Genomic DNA, 10,398 nt, shown 5'->3' with positions numbered 1-10,398 from the left:
CATCTTTGAGCACCTGTGCCGTTTGTGCTTTCTGAGGTTTTTCCTTTACCTTTTTTTCTACCGTCTCTTCGTCTTTATATAAGATCTCCTTGTTAGCGGCAGTCCTCAACTCGACGATATCATATGCACTTTTCATGGAAAGTCGTTGAACACCGGCCGCGGCCGGTTGGGATATGGATTTCGACTTGCGGTGGGTTTTCAAACTTGTGGGAATGTTCTTTTTGTTCGCTTCGCTAGATTCAGGAAAGTCTGATACCGATTCCATTTTGGGAAGTTTAACCCCTAGGTTTTCTGAAATAGCTCCCAGACTTGTTTCTGAAACACACATGTAACATATATTACCTACTTACTTTATGGTATATCAATACTTTTGTTCGTTTGTGTATTCTAGTTTGTCCGAATTTTTTCTATATTCTTTCTACATTCAGTTCATGTTTTTTTCATTTTGGACAACTCATTTGGTATAACTTATTATAATTATTGAATCAAATGTTCATAACCGGCCGTTCGTGAAAAATACTTATTCGAATTCTATCCTAAAGTTTTTATTATCTGTTCCTTACTTCGAATTGTCTGTTGCATATTTTCCACGTTATTAGTCAGCAAATTAGTGGCTTCCTCTTTCGTTTCAGTATCCGTTTTTAATTTTGCCACGTCCGAGGATGACACTCGGGACTTTCGTTCCGGTTTCAGCGGTGCCGTATTTTCAGTCTCGATTTCATCTATTTTAACATTTTCTTTGCGAGATCTTACACAGCACAGATTGTACTTCACAATACGTTCCAACGCCATATCTGCTTCTGTGGTTTTACCCTTCGCGAGTAGCCATCTTGGTGACTCCGGTACGATCCTAGGAATGATGTAGAAAAACGATTTTCCAAAATTTATAACTAACTTTCTGTTTTAAAGGGAGTTCGAATACTTTCGTGGCTCACTGTAGCACGCTACACTAGGGGAAACAAATGTAAATTACTCTAATTACCAAATATAAAGTACGGTAACTGCAGTGGGAACTGATACTGCTAGCTGCAGAATTCTCCAATCTGGTATGACATAACTTAGCGTGGCTAAAAGCAGTAGGCCGATGGCCCACGCAATTTGCATAACTAATGCAATGAATGTCCGAGCTTTCGCAGGAAACAGTTCCAAAGAAAGAATATATGTAGAATTTTGCAAACCCTGGACAAAAACTCCTTGTAGTCCACGAAGAGCCAAGAACGTGGGATAATTCTAAAACAAATGTGTGGTATTTGTCGCGTTAACAAGAACCTTAATTATTTTAACTAAAATTTCATTTATTATATCATTAAAATTTTATTTATCTATTCAAAATCTTATTCTATTATGGATGGCGAAAAACACACAACAAAGGACAGTTTTTATGCGTCAATGTCGAGACAGTTTGGAATTGAAACTGTAAGGATCCTCAAGGACTGGTCTAACACAAAATTATTAATAGCTAAGTAATAGAAAGTTATTTTTATTATAAAATGTAGATCAAACACAATATAATTCCTAACTTCATTAGAAATAGTATTATCAACAAATTCAACGCTTTTACCACTTCTACTTTCACACATAACAAATTGACAAATTTACAGAATAGATACATGAAAAAACTATTAAACATTACCATCAAAGATACACATTTCTTACAAGCTTCATTGCTCAATAGAATCTCTGAATTAAACGATGAAATCCTTTTCTTACTTCCTCAAAACTTGTCTGAAAGGTTTTATTTCTTTAAAAAACGATGGAACCGTTGCGCCGAAAACATTTAAAAATTTATTATTCTATACTATGTAGTGGTTCACACCGATATACCCGAGCCGAGATCAGATTACCACACTGGAGGGGATATTTTTTGCGTTTATCGTGTACGGCCTTCTTGCGTTTATAGAGGATTTACTGTACTCTGACAAGAATTTGTCTTGCTCTTGGTATTCTTAATTAAAACAATAAAACTATTATACCTGCGCGACGTATAATGCAACAGCCATAGTCCCTTGAGTGTAAAGACAGATAGCTTGTACAGGAAGTCTTCCGATACGATCACTCAATATACCTGCGATCCAGGCACCTATTAAAACCCCTACGTAATAAACCGTAGGCCCAAGGAAGGTCAAATATCTCTTCTCACAAATCAAATTCCACTCTGTCACTACACTGTTTTCTCCAAACTCGGTAGCGAATTGGTAATCACCGAAACATAGATCTGTATAGTTGGAAATATTTTTGTGACCGGAAGTCTCGTTGCTAGCAACGATCATGTTGCGAAAATCCTGGCATCCGTACGTTCGTTTCGTTTCATTTCTTACCTGAAATAGGAAAATTAATTTTTACTCCTTAATCCCTTGCCGTCGTTTAACGAGATTTCAACAAAGTCTAACAAATACGAATGTTATGTGTTTCCTTTTAGATGAAATACGATTTGTTTGTAATCGATGCTTAAGCATTAAAATAAGTGGGGTTTTAGACCCACTTTATTCGAATTTTTTATTTAAATAAAATTATTGCCCAACTCTGCCCACAATCAATGCAAAACATTTTTATTTTGCGTAAAGATCTGCAGTCTATTCATTAGTAAATGATTAATGATTATTTAGTAATCAGTAGCCACGATTAATAAAATTAGATTTCATATTAATCGTAATTTACAATCATTAATCGCGATTACGTTTCGCCCAACTCTGCTTTCTCCTAAACAGTGAAAATGTACAGTTTAAAAATCTTACCTGGCAATAAAATTTCGGTGTGTAATTATGAAAGGCCGGTAACGCATGGCTCATAGCGACAATAACATAGTTAATGGACAAGAGTATCACGATGACCACTTGGAAACAACCAACTTTGACTTCCTCCGCGTTCATTTTTCACAATAACAATAATTAGATACACTTACTACTTTCCTGACAAATTAGCTCACTTCAACTAGCTCACAATTGTCAATCGAAAATCCACTCGAGGAGAAGGGGAACAGAAACATTAGAATTTTCACATCACTCCACACGAATCCATTTATATATATTCGGTATATCAAAAGTCGCACTGTTCAAAATATATATTGCCAATCACAGAAAATAAAAAGACACAGAGAAACAGTTTAATTCGACAACGTTGTTTACTGTTAAGGTACGTGTGTTTGATGCATTTCACATGGAGGCGTTAGGATCTAACGCATATTCACCGGCACAAGTAAAAGTTGTCGCAAAGCGCGGATAAAGTGTCATCGGTGAGGGTGAGGCGCATACTAACAGAGAGGAAAAGTCTTCTCTCTGTCGAAGGATAGCTACGGAAAGAGGAACCGATTCCTGGCGGCGCTCGAACCAACAAGGACGGCTGCTGCGCTGGTGCTATTGTTTTGCGGTTAGCGACACGTATCCCATTAACGCATCCACGTCACGAGAGGACGGTCTTCTGTCAATGATAATCGATATTTAAATTGATCTACCATAAATCCCTTATGTCTCTCTCGAGTTCATAAAGGAATATTCAATCATCAGATTTTCTATACAGTGCACCACGAAAGTATTTAATCGATATTTAAATTGATCTAACATAAATCCCTTATGTCTTTCTCGAGTTCATAAAAGAATATTCAATCATCAAATTTTCTGTACAGTGAACCACGAAAGTATTTGAACGCACTTTAACCCTTTGCATTCGAATGGCGAGTCTGAGGCGCCACTAAAAATTGCCATACCATTATTCAAAACAGTTTTAACATTATTAAATTTGTCTGTATTCTATAAATTGTAAAAAGCTCAACTGTTATATATATAAGAAAACAGGTTCAATTTGATGTGCACAATGTAAAAAAGATACATATAGAACAAAAATGATCTGCGTTGAAACAAATATCTCGATTTTGGAATTCAAATTGCTTCGAGTGCAAAGGGTTAAAACAGTATCACTTTTTTTATAATTGTATCAAACGATTTGACATCTTTTGAGCAATTAGAAGAATTGATTTACCAAATGACGTGCAAAAAAGATTTCGAAAAAATAGCAATTGCTAAGAATTACATGAGAAAGTGAAAGAGGCACCATTTGTAACTTTTTTTTATTAGAGCCCGTAATGAACATTTACAATATGCGTTTTGTAGATATATGTTGGTTACACACATGCTGAAAATTTCATTTTCAAACTTGTAACACTTGTAGCTCTTGGGTACATTTATCGATTTAACTAACATAGATCTACAAAACATATATTTTAGATTTTCTCATTAAGGACCGAAATAAAAAAGTCTTAAAAAATGCTTTTTTTATATTTGCATGCAACCTTTAAACTGTAATTTCTGCAAAATCATTTAGTAAACCAATGCTTCTACTTGCTTAGAAAACATCAGGTCGTTTGGTACAATTATAAAAAAGTTATGCTGTTTTAAAGTGCGTTCAAATACTTTCGTGGCTCACTGTATTCCAGGACCGCTATTTTGTTTTTAAGTGTATTCATTTTTTCTTCATTTTCAAGCCTCACGGAGCTATTTAAGTGTTCTGTTTCTTGTGAATCACCCGGTATAAAAATATACATATATGTAGAACGAATAAAGACATTGGCCGTTGTCGGCAATTGAAAGAAAATGAAAATTCGTCAGAAGCGTTTTCGTACAGGCTTGTCGAATAATGATCACACGTTACAAAAGGCGATGCTAATGACATGACGTCGCGTTCTGTCGACTTGTCGTGTAATCGAAGGACAGGGATTCATCAAGCACGAGGGTTTCCTTTGGAATCGGCGATCAAGCAAACTCGAGGTAGTTCTAATAAAAGGCAGGATGCGCCGGGGGACCGGACGTGACGTTTGCCGCATATAGAAACAGTTCCAGAAACGAAGGAAACACCGTCGTTGGACTACAATGATCGGTGGTGCCCCTCCACAACCCATCAGGATTATCGTGACCTAAGTATGGTGTTGGTGTGGTGTAAAAACGTCATCGACGATAGCCTTTACGTCTTGACAACAGTTTTTAGAAGACATTTCTAACGCCACGATAATTTTTCGTTCTCGCAAATTCGTGTCTCGTTCATTCTTAAGAAAAGTGACACAACTCAAAATATATTTCTAAAACAAGTATAACAATAAGTAGACTGTGCGGATCCTTATGCATTTATAGCAAAATTGAGTAGATGAAATTCAATATTTATGGAAATTTAAAAATATATTGAAAATGCCAATATACAATCAGTATACAAAGTATTCGTGCACCTTTTGAGAACGAATAAATTTTTCAAAATTGGACTCAGCAGCTTGAATTTTTTTGAGACGTTAGAAGGGTTAGTTTACTAACTAATGTGTGAATAATTTTCTTTTGTAATGGTTATTGGTCGCAACTACGAAGGGAACAGTAAATACCACGATATTTAAATTCTTTATTTGTGCCCGTAATGAAAATTTAAAACATCCATTTTGTAAATCTAAGTAAGTTATATGTATATATATATATATATATATATATATATATATATATATATATATATATATATATATATATACATATGTGTGTACAAAGTTTCATTGAAATTGGTTGAAGGATAAAAAAGCTATGGGCATTGTTAGATGTAAAAATCTTTGAATTTACGGTTCGCGATTTATTTAAATCGCAGATTCTTACGACATACAAAAATAAGAGAAAATATTGTACTTCGTTATCTTATAAACCATTTATCGATAGAAAAGTGATCTCTCTGATCAATAAACGTAAACAGTAAATGGATAAAATCTGACTATGACGTCAAATAATAATTATTATTCCACGATGGCGAACGATCGAGTAGTAATGAATCATTTTGAATAGCTTACAATTAGTTCTAAAGTTCCAAAAATGCAATCTGTACTTGTACTACCTAGTTTTCTTTAAAATACTGAACAGTTCAGAGTTCAGAGTACCATGATGAAAGTGGTGAAGTGGTCAACAGGTAAAATGTTTGAAAAGTGAAAAGTGTGGAATATTTCTATAACACATAGGTTGGTTAGACATATATAATATAGATAACATATAATAAATTAAATATAACAGAATTAAAATATTCATTGTGTTTTATGTCCAAGTTAATGTAGAATCATTCGCCCCTTGAAGTTTAATAAACACATAAATAATTTTCTCCTGGAAAAATATCACTAAACATATATGCATATTGGATGTACATATCAAGTTATCACAAGGTTTATTTTCTCTTTGAAAATAGGATAAAAATAGGATAAAATAGGATATTTATCCTTAGAATAGGATAAAAAAACCTTTATAATTGGCAGTAAGACTAACTCGAGACCAGTGGCTAATACTTAAAACGCATTGATCCGTATCAGTACTGTTTCTCACAATTCAGGTTAATGTTTCAATCGTTTTAACTTAACTTAGAAGAATTTTAACTGTTCTAGCACGGTAGTGGATTCTACCGAAACGGAACGGTCAGCTAGTGAATACATGAGACTTCAACACAGAAAGTGTGTCTCCGAGGAGGCTAGATTTTCCGGTGTTGTCAAAATGTGAGTGGAAAATGTAATGTGTTACGTCTATATATTGTATATGTATATATATACAGGGCGTTTACCTACAGGTGGGAGAAAATTTAAGGGGTGGTTCTCGACGATAATATAAGACGAAAATGAAGAATAAAAAAATTGCGATTTCGGCTTCGTTATTTAGTTATTAACAATTAAAAATCCGCCTAAAATGCTGCAACACTTCTAACAAAAGTATACGTTGCGTACGTCACACAGGCGCGCGACAGTCTCGTATCAAGTGACAAACGCATGCATACCTTGGTTCTCATTTGGGGCCCCAGCGAGGTGAAAATGTTTAAATAATCGTTGGATGACACTGAACCTACCTACTCGTTAAAATCCACAAGGGCATTTCTAATATCCGCCCTATGGAATTATCGAGTAGAAGGGGTCAATGCCCTTTCACTTTTAAATTCTTCTTACACATATCCACAAATCCTTATCCTGCACTATAATTGTTCATAACACCGTACTTATACTGGAATAAACGCTCTAGCACAATTTACAATATCATACACACAAGTTTACTGAGGGGAATGATGAGAATGTAAAGAACTGGTAATCCTTTAATGTTGAAACACTGCACTTTATTGGACTTGATTTACGTCGCGAGACTCGCTCACAGACGGAACGGACATCTTGAGGTCGTGTGATCTCTGGGAACAGAAATCTTCGACGCGTGCGAGAAGAATCGTCTGTACAAGCTAGCATCCGTATGCACACTGATTCAAGACAGCTGATGAGGTCAATGCCTGGGCCCGATCGATAAAACAAATGCCGATCTACAACAGCAAACGCCCGCCGATTTACAGCAAACGCCCGCCCAAACATCGCGCGTTACTATGCCAATACATTGTGTGTCCCGTTTCCGCGAACATCGCGATTCTTTCTCATTCTGTCTGTGACCGCCAAATATCTCATGTGTGTGCCATTGATCACATCAGTTGTCTTGAATCAGTGTGCTGGTGTGCATACGGATGCTAGCTTGTACGCACAATTCTTCTCGCACGTGTCGAAGATTTCCGTTCCCAGAGATCACACGACCTAGATGTCCGTTCCGTCTGTGAGCGAGTCTCGCGACGTAAATCAAGTTCAATAAAGTGCAGTGTTTCAACATTAAAGGATTACCAGTTCTTTACATTCTCATCATTCCCCTCAGTAAACTTGTACACTCTCTGTAAACTCGTAGTGTGTGTGTATGATATTGTAAATTGTGCTAGAGCGTTTATTCCAGTATAAGTACGGTGTTATGAACAATTATAGTGCAGGATAAGGATTTGTGGATATGTGTAAGAAGAATTTAAAAGTGAAAGGGCATTGACCCCTTCTACTCGATAATTCCATAGGGCGGATATTAGAAATGCCCTTGTGGATTTTAACGAGTAGGTAGGTTCAGTGTCATCCAACGATTATTTAAACATTTTCACCTCGCTGGGGCCCCAAATAAGAACCAAGGTATGCATGCGTTTGTCACTTGATACGAGACTGTCGCGCGCCTGTGTGACGTTCGCAACGTATACTTTTGTTAGATGTGTTGCAGCATTTTAGGCGGATTTTTAATTGTTAATAACTAAATAACGAAGCCGAAATCGCAATTTTTTTATTCTTCATTTTCGTCTTATATTATCGTCGAGAACCACCCCTTAAATTTTCTCCCACCTGTAGGTAAACACCCTGTATAGGGGTGTGCGGGTACCCGAAATTTCGAACGGTTCACTTCTTTCATCTCAAGGTCATTTGTAGGTTATGGTGTACCACATCATTGAACTCGTCTTGGTAACGTTGCCGATTATGTGGACCCTCACCGGTTTCGATGTCCTTGAAATACAGTAGCGGACAAAAGTTTAAGACGACTATCTTTTCAGTAGATTATCGCATTTTATTAGAGATACTAAACGTCGAACAATTCTCAATTGTTCTTAACATTTACGCATATATTCGCACTCTCCCTACGAACAAGCTAGATTCTTTCAAAACACAAACAGTGTTTGGATTAGAGCGGTAGATTAATCTTTTATCTAGCGTTTTTGGCTACTGAAAACCCCCATTTTTGTATTATCGAGAAATGAGAATGCGAATTACAAATTACATCATAATTTAATTGAATGAAGCGACTGATTTTCGAATTATGAAATAATCGAATACAATGTAATTGAATTACTTTGTAATGACAATTCGTCAAGTAATTCAATTGTAATTCAACACAACTTTGCGTGTATAGAACCTCCGAAATAATATCGGTTCTCGAGAACCGTAACCGTAGCCGATATATCCTCGTAACAATGATAACATCTCACTTCGGTTCTTCATAACTGTTTCAGTCAGAACCGATATACAACCGTTCCAAACAGTTATTTTCAGAACCTGATTTGAATAATTAATATACAGGGTAATCCGTTTTTAAACGGCCAAACATTAACCAGCTGTAGAGGGTCCCAAATGGAACAACTTTTACCCCTATCACTTTTTCTGTTTCGGCCTTGATTTCCAGATAATTGCAAAAAACCAGCATTTTTTGAGTTTACATAAAATTAAATATCTCAGGACTCGAATGATGAATCTTGATGGTTTTTCCTCTGTTTAGTTTAAAATCAGTAGGGGCATCTTTTTTGTTCAATAAACTTTTTTGTATGACCTTCGGATCATGTTTTTTTTGGCGTGGGGCACACCGCCACTTTCCAACTTATTTCTTTCAGGCTCCACGATGTGCCCATCGACGAGGGTGACGTCAAAAATTGATCGATTTCAGATTTGGCATGGAATGACCCAATTCTAGGTTTGGAAGAACCTTTTTTCACTCACTCATTTCCATACCGCACACATGCACACGCTTGACTAAGCTTTAGCTTCGGCACGCAATACTGCTATTTCTGCTCTACATTCTTTTTTATTTCATTTATTCTAAATTATACAACCTCCCGTGCTTGCCTTTGGTCTCTCGCTCATTTCAGACTCCTCTGCGGTTAGCTTCTATCATTCTCAGCCAGCTTACCACCCCCTCTCCTGATCTACCCTCTACTATTTCCTCCCGGAAAGTAGTTTATGTAAAGTATTAAAAAATATTAACCCTTTGTACTCGGAGCTACTTTAATTCGAAACCCAAAATCGTTTCTTTCGACCCAGAACATTTTTATTCTATGTAATCTTTTTTACATTGTGCACATGAAAAATTTAACCAGTTTTCACATGTAACAGTTGAGCTTTTCACAATTTATAGAAAACAGACGAATTTAATAATATTGAACCTGTTTTGAATTATGGTGTGGCCATTTTTACTGGCGCCTTACAGTCGCCATTCGAGTGCAAAGGGTTAATAACGCAAACAATATTTTCAATAATGGTGTAGCAATTTTTAGTGGTCACTACGAGTCACCCCGATCTCAACATTATGTACTATTGAAAATTGTTGGATACATCTTGTCGGAGCTGTTTACCAAAATGGCAGACAGTTCCAAAATATTAACGATTTAAAACAGTGTTAAAAAACTGTGTAAATCTTTATCAAAACCAAATGATTGAATATAAAATATTGAGCATTGTCTTTTATTGATTAATTGTGTTATATTTCAAGGTTTTCGTTAAGCGTGCTATCATTTCGTTAATAATTCTACTTCTTTGAATAAAAATAGATAGATTAATGAAGCTTCGTTTTATTTCATTTGTGTATGTTAAGAAAGGCACAGTAAAAATTGAATTTGTAATGTACAATAAACAAAATCTACAGTGAACCACGAAAGTATTTGAACGCACTTTAAAACAGTATAACTTTTTTATGATCGGACCAAACCACCTGATTTTTTATAATCAACTAGAAGCATTGGTTTACGAAATTATATGCAAAAAAGATGTTCTAAAAATTATAATTTACAAGGTTACATGCAATAAAA

At 35.8% G+C, this 10,398-nt stretch overlaps 1 protein-coding gene across 8 annotated transcripts in view; it reads right to left on the bottom strand.

The window, feature by feature from the left end:
• Nucleotides 1-563: 563 nt before the first annotated feature.
• Hop (tyrosine-protein kinase hopscotch) overlaps nt 564-10,398 on the bottom strand; it is a 28,400-nt gene continuing 18,565 nt past the window's right edge. For 7 of the 8 annotated variants that reach the window (XM_076439970.1, XM_076439969.1, XM_076439972.1 and 4 more), the window contains 2 exons: nt 983-1,230; nt 564-850 (listed from right to left, as the gene is read on the bottom strand). In XM_076439970.1, coding sequence (XP_076296085.1) covers nt 809-850; nt 983-1,230 — 290 coding nt within the window. In that variant the 3' untranslated portion in view covers nt 564-808. Of the gene's footprint in view, nt 851-982; nt 1,231-2,177; nt 2,319-10,398 lie in introns of those variants that run through there. The other variant, XM_076439974.1, reaches the window with a different exon arrangement.

The sequence above is a fragment of the Lasioglossum baleicum genome, chromosome 16, assembly GCF_051020765.1.
Source record: "Lasioglossum baleicum chromosome 16, iyLasBale1, whole genome shotgun sequence".
Lineage (NCBI taxonomy): Eukaryota > Metazoa > Arthropoda > Insecta > Hymenoptera > Halictidae > Lasioglossum > Lasioglossum baleicum.
The sequence above is the reverse complement of the archived record's forward strand: the minus strand, read 5'-3'. Positions and strand labels throughout refer to the sequence as shown.